The sequence below is a fragment of the Bufo gargarizans genome, chromosome 11 (assembly GCF_014858855.1).
Source record: "Bufo gargarizans isolate SCDJY-AF-19 chromosome 11, ASM1485885v1, whole genome shotgun sequence".
In the NCBI taxonomy this organism is placed as follows: Eukaryota; Metazoa; Chordata; class Amphibia; order Anura; family Bufonidae; genus Bufo; species Bufo gargarizans.
The window spans coordinates 80570610-80594824 of record NC_058090.1 but is presented as its reverse complement, the minus strand read 5'-3'; the positions used below and the strand labels follow the sequence as shown (position 1 = coordinate 80594824).

Below are 24215 nucleotides of genomic sequence, written 5' to 3'. Positions count from 1 at the left end.
TTCAATTTCTGGGGTTTCTCCTCTCCGCTTCTGGTTTTCGCATGGACCCCGAGAAGGTCCGCGCTGTGCTTGATTGGGAGCTTCCTGAGAATCAGAAGGCGCTGATGCGCTTTTGGGGTTTTGCCAATTATTACAGAAAGTTCATTTTGAATTATTCCTCTGTTATTAAGCCACTCACTGATATGACTAGAAAGGGGGTAGATTTTTCCTCCTGGTCGGTAGAGGCGCGTAAGGCCTTTTCTAGTATCAAGGAGAGTTTTGCTTCCGCTCTCATCTTGGTACAACCTGATATCTCTCTGCCCTTCATTGTTGAGGTGGACGCTTCTGAGGTGGGTGTGGGTGCGGTCTTGTCTCAGGGTCCCTCTCCTGCCAAATGGCGTCCGTGTGCCTTTTTCTCGAAGAAACTCTCCTCCGCAGAGAGAAATTACGATGTGGGAGATAGGGAGTTGTTGGCCATCAAGTTAGCTTTTGAGAAATGGCGCCATTGGCTAGAGGGAGCCAGACACCCTAATACCATGTTTACTGACCATAAAAATCTGGCCTACTTGGAGTCAGCCAAGCGCCTGAACCCGAGACAGGCCAGATGGTCTTTGTTCTTTTCAAGGTTTAATTTTGTTGTCACGTTCCGCCCTGGGGTTAAGAATGTGAAGGCGGATGCCCTGTCACGTTGTTTTCTTATGGTAGTGGTGGACCGTTTTAGAAAAATGGCGCATTTCATTCCTTTTCCTGGGTTGCCCAATGCTAAGACGCTGGCGCAGGCATTTATTGATCACATTGTCAAATTGCATGGTATTCCTTCAGACATAGTCTCTGATAGGGGCACGCAGTTTGTTTCCAGATTCTAGAAGGCTTTCTGTTCTCGCTTGGGGGTTCGGTTGTCATTCTCTTCTGCTTTCCACCCGCAGTCGAATGGCCAGACGGAGCGCGTCAATCAGAATCTGGAGACATATCTTCGCTGTTTTGTGGCGGAGAATCAGGAGGATTGGTGTTCTTTTCTGTCCCTTGCTGAGTTTGCTTTAAATAACCGTCGTCAGGAGTCCTCTGATAAGTCACCATTTTTTGGTGCATATGGGTTTCATCCGCAGTTTGGGACATTTTCTGGAGAGGGGTCTTCTGGTTTACCTGATGAGGAGAGATTCTCCTCGTCTTTGTCATCTATTTGGCAAAAGATTCAGGATAATCTAAAGAGCATGAATGAGAGATATAAGCGTGTGGCGGATAAGAGACGTGTGCCTGGTCCGGACCTGAATGTTGGTGATCTGGTGTGGTTGTCTACTAAGAATATCAAATTGAAGGTTCCCTCCTGGAAGTTGGGTCCTAAGTTTATTGGGCCTTACAAAATCTTGTCCGTCATCAATCCTGTTGCCTACCGTCTTGATCTTCCTCAGACTTGGAAGATCCATAATGTTTTTCATAAGTCCTTATTAAAACCTTATGTCCAACCCATTGTACCCTCGTCTTTGCCCCCTCCTCCGATTGTGGTTGATGGTAATCTTGAATTTCAGGTCTCTAGGATTGTGGATTCTCGTGTTGTCCGCGGTTCTCTCCAGTACCTCGTTCATTGGGAGGGTTATGGTCCTGAGGAGAAGATGTGGGTCTCAGTGACGGACATTAAGGCCACTCGTCTCATCAGGGCTTTCCATAGGTCCCATCCTGAGAAGGTGGGCTCTAAGTGTCCGGAGTCCACTCGTAGAAGGAGGGGTACTGTCACCGCCAGATATCTGAGAAGCTCTGACAGACGTTCTTCAGAACCTCCTGCTTGAGGTTCTTTTGTTTTGCTTTCGTTTTGTCATCTCGTTTCCCTCTCTCAGCTGTCATCTAGTTGCACTGATTGCATCCCTTTAAATTCCCTCCCATACTGTATCACTTTGCAGTTTATACAACTTCCTAGAGTGTGTGCATGCTGGATGCTGCAACTGATGCTTCTACAGATAAGTCTGTTCATTTATTTGTGTTTTCCTGTTTGCTTGATCCTAGGTGACCCTGACTCCCTCCGTATTAAGTGTAGGAAGTTAGTGGTCCTGTCCCCTCACTATTATAGGGTGTTCAGGTGTCATACAGTCGAGGCATGAGGGCTCACCCTTATGTTCCTTAGTTTGGGATCAAGTCAGTCGGATCTTCGTTTGTTATCTTCTAGTTTTCTGCAACACCATCCGTGACATATATGTAGTCTATGTGTGCAGCTCTGCCTGTGTATGCCATTTGTAGTTCTTCATAGGGTCCAGGCATATTCTTGTCTGCCTGTCTGGGCAGCCTGTGATCGCCATGCATCTGTTCTGCATGGGGTCCAGTCATCTGCTTGTGTTCTGGTTCCTGTTTATCTTGTCTTAACTGTGTCCTATACAGTTATGTTTGGATTTCAGTTTGTGTGCCTGGGTTCCAGTCCTTATGTTGTGTAAACTGCTTGCGCTTGCACCGTTAGTCTCTGCAGGTAAGTCACCAAGTGCACTGGGACCATCCTGGAGGTGCAATCAGTGAACCCTCGGCTAAGTTCATCCCCACCATCAGGTGCTCTGTGAAGAACAGGGCTCACTGAGTCTTTGCCCTCTGGGTTTGGCCCCAAGTCAAACCAGTGCACTTGGTCCAGTGGTATTACCTGCCACTATACCCTTAACTGCTGGTCCAGCTCACTGTCATGTCCTCATTTTGTTATTAAAGTATACGTTTTTGGTCCTTGCTTGGTCTGTCTGCTTGCCTTGGTGTCCTATGCCTGAGAGATGTTCTAGGGGTTGGTAGGACCCTCGTTAGAACATGACATTAGATTATTGCTAAATATAATTCAGTTTTATTGGTTCTTATGTCACACATGATTCTGGATTTATCATTAGAGGATTAAAATATATATACACTCACCTAAAGAATTATTAGGAACACCTGTTCTATTTCTCATTAATGCGATTATCTAGTCAACCAATCACATGGCAGTTGCTTCAATGCATGTAGGGTTGTGGTCCTGGTCAAGACAATCTCCTGAATTCCAAACTGAATGTCAGAATGGGAAAGAAAGGTGGGCTACAACAGCAGAAGACCCAACCGGGGACCACTCATCTCCACTACAAATAGGAAAAAGAGGCTACAATTTGCACAAACTCACCAAAATTGGAATGTTAAAGACTGGAAAAATGTTGCCTGGTCTGATGAGTCTCGATTTCTGTTGAGACATTCAAATGGTAGAGTCCGAATTTGGCGTAAACAGAATGAGAACATGTATCCATCATGCCTTGTTACCACTGTGCAGGCTGGTGGTGGTGGTGTAATGGTGTGGGGGATGTTTTCTGGGCACACTTTAGGCCCCTTAGTGCCAATTGGCCATCGTTTAAATGCCACGGGCTAGTTGAGCATTGTTTCTGACCATGTCCATCCCTTCATGACCACCATGTACCCATCCTCTGATGGCTACTTCCAGCAGGATAATGCACCATGTCACAAAGTTCGAATCATTTCAAATTGGTTTCTTGAACATGACAATGAGTTCACTGTACTAAAATGGCCCCCACAGTCACCAGATCTCAACCCAATAGAGCATCTTTGGGATGTGGTGGAACGGGAGCTTTGTGCCCTGGATGTGCATCCCTCAAGTCTCCATCAACTGCAAGATGCTATCCTATCAATATGGGCCAACATTTCTAAAGAATGCTATCAGCACCTTGTTGAATCAATGCCACGTAGAATTAAGGCAGTTCTGAAGGCAAAAGGGGGTTCAACACAGTATTAGTATGGTGTTCCTAATAATTCTTTAGGTGAGTGTATATATATAGTCACTAAAGGCCTCGTTAGGACAGTATTTTAAGTTATCTACCAAACCATGATGGCTTTAATGAGATTGTGTTGAAAAGGAAATGGATTTTCCCTGTGTATATCTTACTCTTATATTGCTTTGAGTAGCTGGACCACCGTAAACATTCTTAAGCCAAAATGTAATGGAAAAATGCTATGTTTTTGACCAAAGCTGCATGGATTGTTAAAATATGAAGAGGTATTAAGATCTGTACAATGTAACACTCACCACTACACCGTCTGGACGAATCTTGCTGTGCTTGGGTAGCTGAGAAGACAGTCCCATTGCAAGCAAGGAAAAGTTGTGGCACCCAGCACAAAATCTATTCCAAAAGCAATTCCAGTAAAAAAAAAAAAAAAAAAAAAACACACCATATAATCAAGACTTTATTAAATCCAGATTAAAATAATGTACACAGGCACCCTGTATATAAATTATTACTTCTCTATGCTATGTAGAACATAAAATAATTAAATATAATTTCATATTGTTTCATATATATGAAATATACTGAATATATATTATTATTTATATATACATACCACAAGAAAAGTGGAATCATTGTCACTGAATTTTAGCAATATAAGTAGAGATGAGCAAACTTTTGATATTTGTTTTAGGTCTGAATCAACTATTCAGATTTAGTTTGGGCGCAATTTTTTTTGACATTTGGAGCTCTCCTAGTACTACCTATATACAACCCTTTTCAAGCCCGTTAATACTTAGAATTAGCAAAGTGAAAGCAGAATCCACCCCTCAACACCAAGAAGGACAAGCTGTAAGATTATGCAAATCAAGTACAAAGCAGATGTCACTAAAATTTGCAAATGATCAAATTTCTAAACACCTAGCTCCAATCTGTGGTATGTGGGAGGGGCATAAAAGCCTGATTGCAAGCAAAGTTTTTTAGGCACATGAAACCTCAAAAATTAGATCACTCATGTGGGATCATTGTGCAATGCCTCCTATTCACCACCAGTTATCACCACTTGTTGCAAACTGAGAGGGACAGAATCCTTGAACTGAGAAACCTTGGTTTATCAATCTAGCAGATCACTATGTGCCTAGACCGAGATGGCAGTACTGTTCAACTTTGCTTGTCCTGGTGGTTGAGAGGACAATAATAAACTGGAATGATTAGAGGTGCGCAGAGGCAAACATTTGCACAAAATTTGCACAGACAGATCATCTGATTAAAAGAATGGTGCTCAGTGATCCATCCTGTACTGCAAATGAGACTGGACATCATATCCCAAGCCAAGGGCAGCAAAAAGTGTCTAAACAAACCATCAGAGGGCCTTTGTATAACATTGGGCTATCAGCCAGATATACAGCTACAGGTGTTCCTATGACCACACATCGGGGCATGTCAAGATGACAATGGAGGCTGAAAATAGTTTGTAGATGATACCTTAGACCACACCAGGCTTTCAAAACTGCAGTGTAGATACTGGCAGTTTGAAACATATCTGGTAGGACAGTAAAGTGATTTCTCCCCTGTAAAGTGTGATTGGGAGTTTTTTATCTCAAAGATGTGGTTGTATAATCTCTTACTAAGCAACCAGTGTTCTCACATCTGTGCAGAAGACAGCAGGATGACAACCTAAAAACATTTAAATCTTCTGGTCCCCAACTCGACATTGACTAGTGCTGTAAGTTATAACTAGAGATAAGCAAAAATTCGATTTGGCTGCTTCCCCGAATTTCACAAAGAAATTTGATTTGTGACGAATTAATTCATCACAAATTAAATTCCATTGTATGTATTACGGGGAGAGACGATCGCAGCATCTGACATGAATGTTAAGGTCTATCAGGGGTAAAAAAAAAACATATTTCATCCGTTTACGAAGAGGCTGACGCCGCCATCTTGATTGAAGAAATTGTGTAAAATCTTGTGTAGTGACGTCCCTACGTCATTACGCTGGGCAGGCCGAGAGAGATTTTACATAGTTTATTCAATCAAGATGGCCAGGCAGCCTCTCTGCATGCAATTGGTTGAGGTGAGTATGTTTTTGTTTTATTGGCGCCATTGATTCATTGCCACGAGGCACGATGAAATTTGGCTTCATGACCAAAGACTTTTTTCTTGAAATTCGGATCAAAGTAAATTCACTCAACACTAGTTATAACCTATTCACCTGTAACCACATACGTAGATTACATTCCATACTCATGTAATTTCAGTTAGTTGGAATAAATTCTGACAAAGTTAAGGCTGAGATCCTGTTTGTTGGTGGTCAAAAATTACACTATACTGCACCATTCATCTTTTGGGGAGATGCTTTACCTTACTCATATTGTAGCAACCTTTTCTTCCTGAGGAACATGGTGAGGATCAAATATTGTGTGTTCCCTGATAACTTATACATCTATTTGCTTTTCACCAAGATGACATACAATGCTCAGTCCAAAAATATCAGACCCAAAACCAGTATGTTAGTGAAAAATACACTTCTTTACTGCCAGTGAAAAACCTTCCTGAGGTTTACACATCTTACTAAAAGTCTTCATCTCCAAGCACATTCACTGTGTTTTACCATAGACAATAATATGGCGTTGGGCTATCTTTGGAAGCTCTAACGGCCCTCACTCTTCTGTGATATCAGTTGAATATCCATCACTTCTCTGATTTTACAGAATATCTTCATTTATGGAATACAGCAACACAACCTATGTGACAGAATTCATCCTTTTGGCTTTCTCAGAGTTCCATCAGTATCAGATTTTACTTTTTACTATTATCTTATTTACATACATTGTTTGTATTGCTGGAAATATGACTATCGTTCTGCTGGTCGTAATGAACCAGTCTCTCCATGTGCCCATGTATTACTTTATTAGCTTATTTTCAGCTGAAGAAATGTTTTTTGTATCTGTTGTATTTCCAAAGCTCTTGGCCAACCTGATGACAGATGATCAGAAAATATCTTTTGTAGGTTGTTCTGTACAGGTGTATTCATATCTTACTTTGGGACAAGTGGAAAGTTTTTGCATCATGATAATGGCCTACGATAGGCACTTGGCCATTAACAAGCCATTGCATTATATAGTTATTATGAGTCGGACCCTCTGCATAGGACTGACGATTCTTCCATGGTCTTTTAGCTTGTCTAGCTCTTTAATTTTGACACTGTTTACAATGTTTTTGGATTTTTGTGGCCCTAATGAAATCAACAATTTCTTCTGTGATGTAGGACCATTACAGAGTCTGGCATGTTCAGATAGATACCTGCACATCACCAATACAGTGACAACCGCAGCTGCCGCCATAGCATCTGTTGTCCCATTCATGATAACTTTTGGGCTCTATACCAAAATCGTTATGACTGTTTCGAGGATAAGGAGTTCTTCTGGTAAACAAAAAGCGTTCTCCACATGTTCATCTCATCTTATAGTAGCCATGTTACTTTATATATCAGCCTCTGTTATCTACCTTAAACCTTATGACAGACAACGTGATAAATATTATTCTCTCTTTTACTTTCTCATTAATCCAGTAGTCAACCCTTTTATATATGCCTTACGGAATAGGGATGTGAAAGATATTCTAAAAACAATCTTGAAATTCAATGCAAACTAAAGCAACATACAGTAGAATTACCTATGTCTAAGGCCACCGAATCATCAGAAGGTTTGTTCACAAATGACTGTACCAAACAGAAAGCTTTTAATAAACAATTTTGGTATTTCAGTTTCCACTTTTGTTGGAAGTTGCAGTATTTCTGTAGGTTCCTTTTCCATATCAAAGGGCATCTCTCCACTACCAGGTCTAATGCTCCTCATTAAGAATTTAAGGTACAATTATCAGACGTTATGATGTAAAGAGGGTGCGTCATACCCTCCCCCTCTCCTACTGCCACGCTCCTCTGTGCCTCCAGCCCCGCGTATGTCCAGCGTCTGGTGCACTCCTGGGCTCTGGATCTCAAGACCCGTTTGCCGAACCATCTGCTCACTCTCCGTTGCTTCTTCTGTGTGAAGATCCCGTAATGGTTCATGCTTTGACTCTGTTATTCTAGCCCTACCTGCCTATATTGAACTCCACGTCCTGTTCCTCCCTGCTTGGCTGCCCGTACTGTGTGGCTTCTTTCTCTCATTCTGCCTCCTCTCTGCCTGGCTGCTCTGGGTCGCTGTGTGGTCTCTGTGTCTCCCCTTGTCTCCCCTATTTGAAGATCCTGTTAAAAAAAAGCAAGTGAAATTATCTCATATTGAATCGTCTTCTATAAAATAAATATTGCTGGCAGTTAATAAAAAATGCGGAATTGATACAGGATATTTCATTGCAGCTCGGGTCAATCCAGTCTGATGTAGCTCTGATTAGGAATGATGTATCGAAGATTCGGGATAGAGTTAATATTATAGAAAAGTCCGTGGGTGTTTTACAGAATGAATTTAACATATCAAAAATGGAAATCTCTACCCCGAAGACGGGCTTTAGTTTGCTAAATAAAAAGTTATAGATTTGGAGGACAGGTCAAGGAGATGTAACGTGAGAATCCTGGGGTTACCTGAGGGTGCTAAAGAAAAAAATCCTGCTCAAATGATTCAACTGCTGATCTTGGAGAAGTTTGGAAGGGAACATTTTTCTTTTTCTTTTTAGTGGAAAGCGCACATCGGGTCCCCAGAGGTAAACCAATTCCTGGAAGGTAGCAACGGACACTTCTGGTAAAGATACTGGTCTCACGAGACAGAGATATGTTATTGAGAAGGGCAAGGAAATGTTCACCTATTTTATAAATGGGAACAGATTGGCTTTTTTTCCAGACTTTTCTAAGGAGATCCAAGGAAAGATGCGTACTTTTACCGAGGTTAAAAAACACTTACAGGAAAAGGACATTAAGTATTCATTTGTGTATCCAGCTAAACCTCGGATTATATTTAATGAGGGATTCGGGAACTCATATTTTTGATTCTTTGGACCTTGCTATGAACTGGCTTGACCGGAATAATATCTGATTGGCCTTACTTTCCTTTTTCTGATTGGTATTAGTGGTGGGGCTATGTTGTAGTGAGAGGGGGAGGGGCGGGCTTAGTTTAGAGATCGGTTACATAATACGGCTGGTCAGTTGGATTGGGGGTTATTTTATTTTGGGGAGAAAAGAGGGTATAGGGGCATTTGCGATGCGTCTCATAGGTTAAGGGAAGAGAGGCTTGGGCTAGTTGAAGTTCTCAGGGTTTGGGGCTAGAGTTGAGCGGACACCTGGATGTTCGGGTTCGGCCGAACTTCGGTAAAAAGTTTGAGTTCGGGACCTGAACTTGACCCGAACTTAACCCCGAGCCCGAACCCCATTAAAGTCAATGGGGGCCCGAACTTTTGAGCACTAAAATGGCTCTAAAAATGTAATGGAAAGGGCTAGAGGGCTGCAAATGTCATCAAAATGTGGTTAGGAGCATGGCAAGTGCTCTGCAAACAAATGTGGATAGGGAAATGACTTAAAATAACATAAAATACCTAAAAATAAAAAATGTAATCTTGATCTAGGAGGACCAGGTCCATATGGAGTAGGATGCAATGAGTAGAAGGAATAAAGATAGCGGCACTCACCCGGATGTTGCAAATAGTGACTTTATTCTTGTAGATTCGGATACAAAGTTCAACAGGCTGGGGCGGACTGAAGCGTGTATATGCTGAGTGATCAAACAGGCGACGGCCGCTTCGCGCACCTTTGCGCTTCCTCTGGCCTCAGGAAGGCGCAAAGGTGCGCGAAACGGCCGTCGCCTGTTTGATCACTCAGCATATACACGCTTCAGTCCGCCCCAGCCTGTTGAACTTTGTATCCGAATCTACAAGAATAAAGTCACTATTTGCAACATCCGGGTGAGTGCCGCTATCTTTATTCCTTCTACTCATTGCATCATTATTGTGAACATCCAGTCTGATAGCAGAGCACCACTGAACGATGCCGTTTCACCGATTTGCACAGTTCCCGTCTCTGAATTTGCTGGACGCACCTGTAGTGCCGCCTCACCCTTCTATGTTGTTTTTTCCATATGGAGTAGGAGGTTGAGGAGGCGGTGGATGTGGCGGTGTAGGTGGAAGCCGCGGTGGAGGAGGAGGAGGTAGCCTACACTGCTTTTTGGTTTTAAATTTTATTTTTAAAATTAGTGTACACCCCAAAACATTGGGAAATATAACCTGTGATAACCCCCTCCAGTCGTGCAAAAACACACATTCAGACAATACACTGGCTGCAGGGCAGGTCAGCTCCTCCAAGGGGTAAAGGGCAAGCTCAGGCCATGTGCCCAATTTGGAGACCCAGAAGTTGCAGGTTCTGACCCCTGTCAGTCAGTTCGTGTAGGCGTGTGCACACTTAGTGCTCCACCATGTCGCACGTCCCCGTGATGTTCACGATCCAATTTGATATCTGCTCAACTTTCAATGTTCTTTTAGGCGCCTACCATGGTGATCACAGGTGGCGGGGAATCAGGGTTCCAGGCCAGAGAGGGAGCCTGAGAAAGAGAGACCACATCCAAGGGAGGATTCATTTTTTCAAATTTAAAATTATAGAGCTGAAATATGGGAGAAATTATTAAAGCTTAAAAGTGTGACAACTTTTCAAAGTTTAAGCATTGAATGAAAGGATGTGGCGCGCATTAATTACTGAATAATATATAAAAAAATATTCCCTGTCACCTATGCAGAGCAGGTGTTTATTCACATCTAAAATTGTAAAATGTCAACCCAAGAATGGAACAGAAAAATTATTGAAATTTATTAAGCTGTCAACTAGGTAGAGGAGGGTTATATTACACCCACAAATTGGTGAATTTCACCCAAAAATTTAACTGACAAATGTATTTATTTATTTTCGGTCTACTAGGTATAGGAGTGGTACATGACACCCAAAAATTGGTGAATTTCACCAGAATATATAACTGACAATAATTTTTTTTTGTTTAAGATGTCTACTAGGTATAGCAGTGGTACTATACAGTTAATTTCGCCAGAAAATGTAACTGACATTTTTTTTTTTTTTTTTTTTTTTTTTACCGGTCCACTAGGTATAGCAGTGGTACTATACACCCCAAAATTTGTGAATTTCACCCTAAAATGTAAATAATAATTATTTTATTTTTTTAACCGGCCTACTAGGTATAGCAGTGGTACTATAAACCCAAAAATTGATGAATTTTACCAGAATATGTAAATGACAAAGTAGTGAAATGATCTAAAAAAAAACACGTACAAAAAAAAAAAGGGAGTTATGAGGTGGAGTTCCATATGGAGTATGAGTTTGAGGAGGCGGTGGACGTAGCGGAGTAGGTGGAAGCGGCGGTGGAGGAGGACGAGATAGCCAACACAGGTTTTTGGTTTTAATTTAATTTTGTAAAATTAAGGTACACTCCAAAAAAGAGTGTGAAATATCCAAAATACAAACATGAGCAATTGCGCTGCAGTATAACAATGGCTGCTTAGTGTCGGTATACATGTCTATTTTGCACAAGGTACAGACAAGTCCTGAGGGATCCATGCCTGGTTCATTTTAATGAACGTGAGCTTGTCCACATTGGCTGTGGACAGGCAGCTGCGCTTGTCTGTGATGACGCCCCCTGCCGTGCTAAACACACGTTCAGATAATACACTGGTTGCAGGGCAGGCCAGCACCTCCAAGGTGTAAAGGGCAAGCACAGGCCATGTGCCTAATTTGGAGACGCAGAAGTTGAAGGGGACAGTCATTTAGTACGTGTATTCGGTAAGCCCTTTGTACCTGATGAAGGGGAGTGATTCCCCGGAACGCGTTTTATTGCTGCAATAAAAAACTGTACTCCTGATCCTGGTGAGCTGAGGATGGTCCTTTGCGCCATGGGACGTTTTACTTCTGAAAAACCATTTAGTACGTGTAGGCGTGTGCACACATACTGCTCCACCATGTTGGTGAAATGCTGCCTCCTGCTAAGACGTTCCATATCCATGTTGTGGCATGCTGACAAAGCTTTTCCACATTTTTAGGCCATGCTAACCCTGCCTTCTGAGGAGCTGGTGGTGCCCCAGCTGCGTTGGCGACCTCTTCCTCCTCCTCTGCTTTCGCCTTGTGCTTCCACTGTGCCACCGCTGTCAGGTGGGAATGCCACCAGCAGCGCGTCTACCAGCATGCGCTTGTACTCGCGCATCTTACGATCACGCTCCAGTGACGGAATTAAGGACGGTACGTTGTCCTTGTAATGGGGATCCAGCAGGGTGGCCACCCAGTAATCAGCACAAGTTTGAATGTGGGCGGTTGTTGCGGAGACACTGCAGCATGTAATCGCTCATGTGTGCCAGGCTGCCCAGAGGCAACAAAAAAGCTGTCCTCTGTGGGGGGTGTATCGTCTGTGTTTTCTGTATCCCCCCATCCATGCACCAGTGATGGCCATGAGCTGGTCTGGGTGCCACCCTGCTGTAAACATGGTTCCTACTCCTCCTCCAGAACTGTGCCCTGGCTGGACAATTGTGTACCTTGGGTTTGTGGGTGCAGGAACCCACCCTCGGAGCCACTTGGGAATGACTGTCCGGAAACCCTACGAAAGGATCCCTCTTCCTCCTCCTCTTCCTGTGCCACATCCTCTTCCATCATCGCCAGGAGCTTTTTTTCAAGGAGGCATAGGAGGCAGCTCGTGTGCGGTGTGGGGTTTGTCCCCCAATCAGATAAGTTTTAAAACTGCCTGCTGTCTTTTACCCCCGGCTGTGCTGAAGTTGGTGGTGAAGGTGTTACGCTGACCGGATGAGGAGCTGGTAGAGGATGAGGAAGCAGAGTAGGAGGAGGAAGCAACAGTAGGCAAACTGAAGCTCCCTGCAATCCTCGGTGGTGGAAGGACATGCGCCAATCTACTATACGCCTCAGGCCCAGCCGCCACTGCATTTACCCAGTGTGCTGTAATGGAGATATAACGGCCCTGACCGTGCTTACTGGTCCACGTATCTGTAGTCAGGTGCACCTTGCCACAGATGGCGTCGCGCAGTGCACACCTGATTTTGTCCCCTACTTGGTTGTGAAGGGAAGGGATGGCTCGCCTTGAAAAGTAGTGTGGGCTGAGCACGACGTATTGTGGGACAGCCACCACCATAAGGCCTTTAAAACTATCCGTCTCCACCAGGCGGAATGACAGCATTTCAAAGGCCAGTAATTTAGAAATGCTGGCATACAGGGCTAGGGATCGCGGGTGGGTAGGGGGGGTACTTCCTCTTCCTCTCCAGCGTTTGGGATATGGAGAGCTGAACGCTTCCCTGGGACATTGTGGAGATGCTTGGTGACCCAGGTGTTGGTGTTGCTAGCAGATCCTCTGTTTGCGGGGTGGCAGGTGGCACTGTCACTCCAGAGGTGGATGAAGAGGCCGTGACTGCAGCAGAAGAGGAAGCAGGAGGAGCCAGAGACCTTTCTTGGTTTTTGAGGTGTCTAGTCCACTGCAGCTCGTGCTTTGCACTTAAATGCCTGGTCATGAGGTTGTGCTCAGATTAAGAACGTTTATGCCTCGCCTCATGCTCTGATTGCACAGCGTGCAAACCACTCGTGTCTTTTCGTCAAACCACTCTGTCCCTTGCTGCGGTGGGCAGTAAGAGGCGTATTGTCTAGAGGATGGCCGCTCTGCTTTTGCACCCTGCTCCCTCTTCTGCTGTGCTGGGGGATCTGTGAGACCACTGCCTCTTCCTCCGAACTACATAGGTCGCTCGCATGACCTTGATTCCATGTGGGGTCGAGGACCTCATCGTCCTCCACATCATCTTCCACTCAGTCTTCACCCCTGACTTCCTTGTCGGTCTGCACACTTTCGAAAGCCCCAGCAGTTGGCACCTGTGTTCCGAGACGTGCTGCGATGGTCGTCCCATGTACAGTTGTATCATCGTTAGCGCTCCCTGCAGACTCGCATCAGCGCGTAACGATAGCGAATTTCATTTGTGAACCAGAAGCGCTTGGTGGTGCAAAGTTTTGCTGAGTGAACCCCAGATGGCGCTTGGAACTACCCGGGACCCGCTTGGAACTACAGTACATGGGAGAGTAGGCTGTAAACTGTAGCCCCCCCTCTGTGTACAGTAAGCACCTACAGTAAATCATCTACAGTACTTGCGGCTGCGTTAAATGGTATGGTCTGTCGGGTAGCCGACTTCATCATCCTCAGGAAGGAAAATACATAATTTTCAAACATGGATTGGCCACCAGACCTGATACCATTGAGAATCTTTGGGATGTGCTGGTGAAGACTTTGCGCAGTGGTCCAAATCTTCCAATACAAGATCTTAGGAAAAAAGTTAATGCAACATTGGACAGAAATAAATGCTGTGATATTGCAGAAGCTTGTGGAAACGTTGCCACAGCGAGTGCGTGCCGTAATCAAAGCTAAAGGCGGTCCAACGAAATATTAGAGTGTGTGAGTTTTTGTTTTTGGCCAGGAAGTGTAACAGGTCACTGTCGTTTTCACCTTACTAATGCTGACTTGGTCAAAAACAGCTTTGGTCAAAAACATGGCATTCTTCCATTGCTTTCACAATGTTAATGTAATGAGGTTCAGTTACTCAAGGCAATATATGGCTTTTAAGATTTACACAGGGGAGGCCATTTCCTTTGTGTTTGAAGACAATCTCATTAAATCCATTCTGTTGGTGGATAACTGAAAAACAGTCCTAACAAGGTCCTTAGTGACCATATATTTTACCCTTTTGATGATAAATGTAGCTGAGAACTTTTGGCAAAATCATCGGTTAATTTTTAAAAACATCTGGGAATAAAAACCAAATTAAATATATTTATTAATGTACAATACAGTACAAATACATTCAAAACCACATACTCTGCATTCTCTGTATTAATGTGTTAAATAAAAATGTAAAAAGGTCATTAAGCAAATGTCCCTTTTGCCACTCCGACATTTACCCTTAGTGCTCTTCTACATAGTTTTTGGTCAGTGATTTCCATCAGCAACAGCGTTGAGCGAATCGACGTTAACAAAGTGGAATTAGATCTGAATTTCAGGAAAAAATAGATTAGTTATGAAGCCGAATTTCCTCGCTCTTCGTAGTAACGTTACAAAAAGGAAGGAAGTGTAACTCCCCGAGTGGCATTATCACACCTATGCCATGTTTCTATCTGGATATGCAATCTCAATGTCATTTTATACATTTATTCCAGGTCCCATATATCGTGCATTTCCTGTTATGCATCTGTTTATATGCAAATGTAATGTGCCTGGTCTACCAGCAGATGGCGGCACCTCTGGCAGAGCTGTGTTAGCTAGAATGGAACCCCTCTTCCATTCCAGCCCTCTCTCTAGTCAGGGAGGCGCTTTAGTTAGTAAAGGTCAGACTAGAGTACCCCCTGCAAGGGGAAGGTCGTGTGCAAGCCAGCAGAGCACACCCTCAGCTCTGTTGGGCATAGAGGCCTCACAAGCCAGGAGTAAAGTTCTCTGGATAAAGATAAGGACAGAGTCAGACTACCGAAAGCTAAGTTCAAGAGAAAGGAAAAGTTTCTATTTCATCCTGATAGCACAGCAGAGTTAGGCTACTTTCACACTGGCGTTTTGGTTTCTGTTTGCGAGATCCGTTCAGGGCTCTCACACGCCGTCCAAAACGGATCAGTTTTTCCCTAATGCATTCTGAATGGATAAGGATCAGCTCAGAACGCATCAGTTTGCCTCCGTTCAATCACCATTCCGCTCTGGAGGCGGACACCAAAACGCTGATTGCAGCATTTTGGTGTCCGCCTGACGATGCGGAGGCAAACGGATCCTTCCTGACACCCAATGTAAGTCAATGGGGACGGATTCGTTTTCACTGACACAATATGGTACAATAGAAAATGGATCCGTACCCCATTAACGGGGGATCCGTTTTGGCTATGTTACAGATAATACAAACGGATCCATTCTGAACGGATGCATGCGGTTGTATTATCTGAACGGAAACGTTTGTGCAGATCCCTGACGGATCCGCACCAAATGCAAGAGTAACAGTAGCCTTAGTGAGTGCAGATGTAGCAGAGCCGAGAAGTTTAGACTCCATTTATTTAATCATCCTCTCCACCACCTATTCACCCTATTTGCTTTGCTTCGTCCGACAACACCTCGGGTCCAGCATATCCAGGTAGGAGCACCGTGACATGTACAACATCATTAGGGGACATTATAGGCTAACCTTACACCACTCTGGCATTCCTACACCTGGGTACCACCAACACCATCTACTTAAGGGGACTCAGTCCCTTGTTTCTGCAATGCAACTGGCGTCATGACAAAACTTCTTTAAAAACAACCCTAGACGCGTGTACGGATGCTGCAAGTGGCGTCACGAACAGGATTACGTGTGTGCCCCTATACTGCAAGGACTAGAGTGGATCTACGTTAGCGCCTGTAAAACCCACCAACAAGAGACTTTATTGCATTTACTCACTGCTGAAGAGTGTGAATCTGTGCGATTTCCGCACTGTGTCAAAACAGGGGTTAATCGGCCATCTTGTATTTGGACCTTGTGAAAGGAAGGCATCCACCCAGCAGAGGGGAGGGAAACAAAGAGCCTGCCTCCACAGAGAAACCATTTTACAGCAGAAGGAATGAAAGTGCTTAGTACAAGTTCCCAGGAGGACAAAGAGGAAGTGAAGCGGCGGCCATCTTGGAAAAGGGAAAATGCTGTTCTTTCTTCCCTGGATCCTTAGAAGCAACATCCAGAGGTCTGAGTGAGTACTTCTTGGGAAAATAACCTTGCTAAAGACTGTCTGAGTCTATTATCTGCCTGTCAGAAAGGACTGCTCCATGACTTGCGGCTCAGACTGCTTGGCTGATTTGCAAGGGGGTGAGGTGAAAGACCGATGGCCATGGGCTGCAGGTGCCAACTCTGATCTTTCAGCAGGAGACTGGGTGGGAGACAATGTGAAGGAACTGGAGGCACTGTCAGCCACCCAATCTACTATCGCCTGTTTTTGTTCTGGCCTCACCATTCGTAGAGCCGCATTCGGCCCTACCAAATACCGCTGAAGGTTCTGTCGCCTACTCGCACCTGAGGAAGGTGTTTCACTTGTGCGTGTAGCTGACACAGATCGACCACAACCTCTCCCTGCAACAGGAGCTCCACCAACACCAGCAGCACCACGACCGGGGCCACGTCCCTTATTTGACTCTCTCCTCATTCTTTGCATAGATGGTTTATGTCAGGCGACAATGTAACTGCCAATAGTCAACAATTAAGTTCACTGAGAGTAAGGCAGTGTCGGTGTCATAAAGAGGAAAAATTTCTTGAGGTCACACAACAGTGTGACAGATGACGTATATTCAATTACTTCACGGTCACAAAAATTGGTAATTTGTCAACCAACAATGTAACCGCAGTATTGAATGGTTGTATTTGACTGAGACAAATGCAGCAAAGGCCCCAGATGTAGGGTCTTGCCCAAAATGGGTGTTTTTTTTTAAAACCAGAATATAACAGCAGCATCTACCGCTTGCATTGGACTGTCAGAAATGCAGCAAAGGCCGCGAATCTAGTGTCTTGCATAAAATAGGTGTTTTTTTTAAACCAGAATATAACAGCAGTATCTAACGCTAGTATTTGACTGAGACAAATGCAGCAAAGGCCCCAGATGTAGGGTCTTGCACAAAATAGGTGATTTTTTTAAACCCAGAATATAACTGCAGTATTTAAAGTTTGTATTTGACTGTTACAAATGCAAATAAGGCCGCAAATGTATTATCTTTCCCAAAATGGGTGTTTTTTTTAAATACCAGAATATAACAGCAACATCTAGCGCTTGTATTGGACTGTGACAAATGCAGCAATGGCCCCAGATGTAGGGTCTTGCATAAAATGGATGTTTTTTTAAAACCAGAATATAACAGCAGCGCCTAACGCTTGTATTTGACTGTGACAAATGCAGAAAAGGCCCCAGATGTAGGGTCTTGCACAAAATAGGTGATTTTTTTATTACCAGAATATAGCAGTAGTATCTAACGCTTGTATTAGACTGTCAGAAATGTAGCAAAGGCCGCAAATCTAGTTTTGCACAAAATTTGTGTTTTTGTAATACCAGAATATAACAGCAGTATCTAACACTTGTATTTGACTGTGACAAATGCAGCAAAGGCCCCAGATGTATTATCTTGCCCAAAATGGGTGTTTTTTTAAACCCAGAATATAACTGCAGTATTTAAAGTTTGTATTTGACTGTCACAAATGCAACGAAGACCGCAAATGTATTATCTTGCCCAAAATGGGTGTTTTTTTAATACCAGAATATAACAGCAGTATCTAACGCTTGTATTGGAATGTGACAAATGCAGCAAAGGCCCCAGATGTAGGGTCTTGCACAAAATGTTTTTTTTTTAAACCCAGAATATAACTGCAGTTTTGAAAGTTTGTGTTTGTCACAAATGCCACAAAAGCCGCACATTTATTATCTTGCCCAAAATGTTTTTTTTTTTTAAAAACCAGAATGTTACAGCAGTATCCAACGCTTGTATTTAACTCTGACAAATTCAGAAAATACCCCAGATGTAGGGTCTTGTACAAAATGTTTTTTTTTTTTAAACCAGAATAAAACAGCAGTATCTAACGCTTGTATTTGACTGTGACAAATGCAGCAAAGGCCCTAAATGTATTATCTTGCAAAAAATGTGTGTTTTTTTGTAATACCAAAATATAACAGCAGTATCTAAAGCTTATATTTGACTGTAAAAAATGCAACAAAGGCCCCAGATGTAGGGTCTTGCACAAAATGGATGTTTTTTCAAACCCAGAATATAACTGCAGAATTTAAAGTTTGTATTTGACTGTCACAAATTCAAAGGACCCAAAATGTATTATCTTGCAAAAAATTTGTGTTTTTCTTTTAAACCAGAATATAATTTCAGTATTTAAAGCTTGTATTTCACTGTGACAAATGCAGCAAAGGCCCCAGATGTAGGGCCTTGCTAAAATTGGTGTTATTTTAAGCCAAGAATATAAAAACACCACACACAGGGGCGTAGCTATAGGGGGTGCAGAGGTAGCAGTTGCTACCGGGCCCAGGAGCCTGATGGGGCCCAAAGACCCTTGTGCCACATAAGACACTGGCATTATAGAAAGTGCATACTGGTCAATTTACACCTCTGGCTGGAGGGAAGCGGTTAGGTCAAGAATTTGGCATGAGGGGGTGCCCTTTCAATGTTTGCCTCAGGCAGCAGGAAGGATATGTGCTCCCCTACCCCTTGCCAACCAGCACTGAGGGAAGGGGGGCCCAAGCTAAACTCTTGCACCAGGGCCCATGAGCCTTTAGCTACGCCCCTGACCACTCACATACTGACAGTGTGTCTTTTAAATTAGCTTCCAGCTGGGTGAGGTGATAACACACGACATGGAGTATGGGAGTAACCTTCCCACCCAAACTCTTCAGTCACTCCTAAATCCCAGACCCAAACTCCAGCTACCAAAAACTCAGCGATCTAACATCACTGGTTGCCATTTACATCCGGGAGTAGCAACCTCAGTGACACATACTTGCCATCAATAACCTCACCGTTTGGATGCTTACCCTGTCTAAATCTGTGTTAGTGAGCACTTCTCCTTTGCCGATATAGTCCATCCCACCTCCTGTGCCTTAGACTTCTCACAATAAAAGGACACTCTGAAATGTGCAGTTTGATCACACAGCACAATGGCACAGATGTCGCAATGTTTGAGGGAGCTTGCAATTGTCATGCTGACTGCAGGAATGTCTACCAGAGCTGTTGCCCGTGCAATGAATCTTCATTTCTCTACCATAAGCCGTCTCTAAAGGTATTTCAGAGAATTTGGCAGTACATCCAACCGGCCTCACAACAGCATACCACGTGTAACCACACCAGCCCAGGACCTCCACTTTCATCATGTTCACCTCCATGATCGTTTGAGACCACCCACCCGGACAGCTGCAGCAACAATCGGTTTGCATAACCAAAGAATTTCTTTACAAACTGTCAGAAACTGGGAAGCTTATCTGCATGCTCATCATCCTCATCGGGGTCTGGACCTGACTGCAGTTCGTAGTCGTAGGCGACTTGAGTGGGCAAATGCTCACATTTGATGGCATCTGGCACGTTGGAGAGGCGTTCTGTTCACGGATGAGTCCCGTTTTTCACTCTTCAGGGCAGATGGCAGACAGTGTGGCGTCGTGTGGGTGAGCGGTTTGCTGACGTCAATGTTGTGGACCGAGTGGCCCATGGTGGTGGTGGGGTTATGGTATGGGCAGGCATATGTTATGGACAATGAACACAGGTGCATTTCATTTATGGCATTTTGAATGCACAGAGATACTGTGCACATTTCAGAGTGGACTTTTATTTTGGGCACCTGTGCAATATTCATGCTGTCTAATCAGCACCTTGATATGCCACACCTGTGAGGTGGGATGGATTATCTTGGCAAAGGAAAAGTGCTCACTTACACAGATTTAGATAGATTTGTGAACAATATTTGAGAGTAATGGGTCTTTTGTGTTTGTAGAAAATGTTTCAGATCTTCGAGTTCAGCTCATGCAAAATGGGAGAAAAACCGAAAGTGTTACGATTATATTTTTAGTCAGTGTAGATTTGAATACACTGGGTGTCCCCAAGCACTGACTCCATATACTGACATAGCTATATATAGAGTCAGAGCAGGGACTCCTAAGCCGAACTAGAGTCCCAACACCCTCACCTCTTCAGAGCAGGGGGTTCCTGGATTAATGCTTGGGTTCTCCCATTGACTTCCATTGTGCTCGTGTGCTTTGTAGAGCACCCGAGCATCAAGAAGTGTTCTACTCGAGCACACGAGCACTTTGGTGCTCGACCAACACTAATGCTTACATTTGTGTTTGCTAGACCACATCTTATTTTTCTCTTCCACAGCATGTAAAGGGAAGTGCTTTTGTCTTCCAGAAGTGTGGAAACAAACTGCCAGACGGGAGATCCTCCAGTAGATGTAGAGGTAGCAAAGCTTGGTTTAGCTCTGACACATTTTTGGCCTAACCCATTCTCCTGACTGCCATTTTCGCTCCCCCCAATGCCAATACCACGGCTATGAGTGCCACTACTACCGCCACCAACAACATGGTTATGCCTGCGGTCTGCGCTCATTAGTGGGACCGTTTTCACAGATGGTTTAATCTTCTGGTGAAAAAGGCTCACCTGGATGGGTTACGCTTGGAGCTGTCTGTCGGCCTGTAAGTAGAGATGAGCGATGTTCTCAAAAATTTAATAAGGCTGCTCTGCTGAAACAAAAAAAAATTGCTTTGTGGCAAACTACTTTGTCACGGAGTGCATTTCTTTCTAAGTAGCGGGCACAATGGCGGGTAATGGTGATTGCGCCGTCATTGAAACCCTCAGATGCCGCATACATTGCTGATTGCGGCATCTAAGATTAAAATTAAGTCCATTCAGGGGTGAATAGGTTAAAATATATAATTAAATTGTACTTACCTCATCCACTGGCTGTGGCTATCTTGCTTGAAGATCTTGCGTAGTGAGTGATGATGTCATTACGCTGGTTGGCGTGGTGACATCGTATGTCACCTCGCAGAAGATTTTGCGTCAGATCTTCAAGCAAGATGGCCACTGTAGCCTATTCATGTTCAAATAGATGAGATTAGTAGGATTTTTATTTTTTACCGCACAAGGAAATTCGGCTTCACGGCAAATCAAATTTTCCCTGAAATTCGGATTAAAGTACACTTTGAATACTTTGATATGCGCAACAATACCAGCCAATTAGGGCAAGCCCTTTCCCCCTTCCTTTCAGGGTCATGTGAGCACCCTTTTTCCACTAAAACAAACTTGAAAAGGTTTAAATTCGTCCAGTGGCGTACACACAATCCATGGGGCCTCTGTGCGAAACTGATCCAAGGGCCCCCTTTGCCCCCTGTGTCCTTGCCCCCCAGTGTCCCCGCCCCCAGTGTCCCTGCTCCCCCAGTGTCCCCACCCAGTTGCCCACCCTCAAGCCACACCTATGCACAGCCCTACCTATATATCGCGCCCATACCTCTTACATCCAGTAACGTCTCCTTTGATGTAGATGTTCTCTTTCTTCATCTTCTCCATTCAGACCAGACCACCATCATGATTTCTTTCAGACATCTCTCATCTCTGCAGAGGTTGACAGACAGACATCTTAGTTTCCTACCCCCATCAGACCCCCAGTCAGCCCCATGAGACCTCAGATCAGCCCAGACCCCCAGTCAGCCCCCATGAGACCTCAGATCAGCCCAAAGACCCCCAGTCAGCCCCCATGAGACCTCAGATCAGCCCAAAGGCCCCCAGTCAGCCCCCATGAGACCTCAGATCAGCCCAAAGACTCCCCAGTCAGCCCCCATGAGACCTCAGATCAGCCCAAAGACTCCCTAGTCAGCCCCCATGAGACCTCAGATCAGCCCAGACCCCCAGTCAGCCCCCATCAGACCTCAGATTAGCCCAGACTCCCAGTCAGCCCCCATTAGACCTCAGATTAGCCCAAAGACCCCCCCATCAGCCACTTTTGGGGTCATGGTAGGCCAGGGCCCCAGGGTCCCTCACTACTCAAGTCAGGGGCCCAACCTGAGGCTAAATTTTCCTGCCAGGCAGCTCAACCCCCCCCCCCCCCCCCGGGTGCCTGGGGGCCTAGTGTGCCCTGCTGCTGCCCCCCCCCCCCCCCCCCGGTCATCTGCTAGGGGGGATGCCGGGGGCCTAGTGTGCCCTGTGCCCCAGAGAGACAACGAGTGCCAGGCCAGCCCAGGGTCCGGTACGCTGCCGCCCCCCCCCCCCCCCCCGGCTTTTACTTACAGTCGAGTTCTTCTTCTGTTCTTCCGGTCCGCGCCTCAGCACTCCGCTTCTCGAATTCTGACGTCCTCTCTGAGTTCCCGCGAGACCTGCACAGGAGTTCACACAGGTCTCGCGGGAGTTCACGGGCCCGGCGCCGGCTGCAGCTGCAGCAGGGGCCAGGGGTCCGCAGGCGGCCGGGCCCCCCTGGGGTGCCAGGCCCGGTCGCAAGTGCGACCCCTATATGTACGCCACTGAATTCGTCTGTCATCCATCAAATAGCTAAGTTCAGACTAAACAAGTTCAGTATGAACTGCTTCGCTCATCTTTAGTCCAGTACTTCTTATGGTGCTGGGAAATATGATTTAAGTATGGAGATACAATTAGGTTCTATCTTAAATTCTTAATGAGGAGCATTAGACCTGGTAGTGGAGAGATGCCCTTTGATATGGAAAAGGAACCTACAGAAATACTGCAACTTCCAACAAAAGTGGAAACTGAAATACCTAAATTGTTATATTAAAGGCTTTCCGTTTGGTACAGTCATTGGTGAACAAACCTTCTGATGATTCGGTGGCCTTAGACATAGGTAATTCTACTGTATGATTTATTTTGCATTGGAATTCAAGATATTTTTTAGAACATTTTTCACATCCCTATTCCGTAAGGCATATATAAAAGGGTTGACCACTGGATTAATGAGAAAGTAAATAAGAGAATAATATTTATCACGTTGTCTGTCATAAGGTCTAAGATAGATAACAAAGGCTGAGATATAAAGTAACATGGCTACTATAAGATGAGATGAACATGTGGAGAACGCTTTTTGTTTACCAGAAGAACTCCTTATCTTGGAAACAGTCATAATGATTCTGGTATAGAGCCCAAAAGTTATCATGAATGGGACAACAGATGCTATGGCGGCAGCTGCGGTTGTCACTGTACTGGCGATGTGCAGGTATCTATCTGAACATGCCAGACTCTGCAATGGTCCTACATCACAGAAGAAATTGTTGATTTCATTATGGCCACAAAAATCCAAAAACATTGAAAACAGTGTCACAATTAAAGAGCTAAATAAGCTAAAAATCCATGAAAAAATTGTCAGTCCTATGCAGAGGGTCCGACTCATAATAATTATATAATGCAATGGCTTGTTAATGGCCAAGTGCCTATCGTAGGCCATTATCATGATGCAAACACTTTCCACTTGTGCCAAAGTAAGATATGAATATACCTGTACAAAACAACCTGCAAAAGATATTTTCTGATCATCTGCCATCAGGTTGGATAACATCTTTGGAAATACAACAGTTACAAGCAACATTTCTTCAGCTGAAAATACGCTAATAAAATAATACATGGGCACATGGAGAGACTGGTTCACTATGACCAGCACAATGATAGTCATATTTCCAGCAATACAAACAATGTATGTAAATAAGATAATAGTAAAAAGTAAAATCTGATACTGGTGAAACTCGGAGAAAGCCAAAAGGATGAATTCTGTCACATAGGTTGTGTTGCTGTATTCCATAAATGAAAATATTCTGTAAAAACAGAGAAGTGATGGATATTCAACTGATATTACCGAAGAGTGAGGGCAGTTAGAGCTTCCAAAGATAGCCCGACTGTCACGGCTGAGGATGGGGAAAACCCTCAGCCGTGCGGTATCAGCAGATGGGTGGTCAGAGCATGGCCAGGACAGGAATAAGGGAGAAGGTCACCTCCTACACATCCCTAATTCTGACCCTGT

At 44.3% G+C, this 24215-nt stretch overlaps 2 protein-coding genes across 2 annotated transcripts; one reads left to right on the top strand and one right to left on the bottom strand.

Moving 5' to 3' along the window:
• The first annotated feature begins 6431 nt into the window (after window positions 1-6431).
• Window positions 6432-7361, top strand: LOC122921347 (olfactory receptor 1G1-like). The gene has a single exon (XM_044271324.1). The coding sequence runs from the start codon at window positions 6432-6434 to the stop codon at window positions 7359-7361; it is 930 nt and encodes a 309-aa protein (XP_044127259.1).
• Window positions 7362-23066: 15705 nt separating this feature from the next.
• Window positions 23067-23996, bottom strand: LOC122921346 (olfactory receptor 1G1-like). Its single transcript, XM_044271323.1, has one exon. It carries the CDS (start codon window positions 23994-23996, stop codon window positions 23067-23069), a length of 930 nt encoding a protein of 309 aa, XP_044127258.1.
• Between the last annotated feature and the right edge of the window lie 219 nt (window positions 23997-24215).

Excerpts from the sequence above, each read along its gene's own strand:
- LOC122921347 (XM_044271324.1), top strand. The coding sequence starts at position 6,432 with ATGGAATACAGCAACACAACCTATGTGACAGAATTCATCCTTTTGGCT.
- LOC122921346 (XM_044271323.1), bottom strand. The coding sequence starts at position 23,996 with ATGGAATACAGCAACACAACCTATGTGACAGAATTCATCCTTTTGGCT.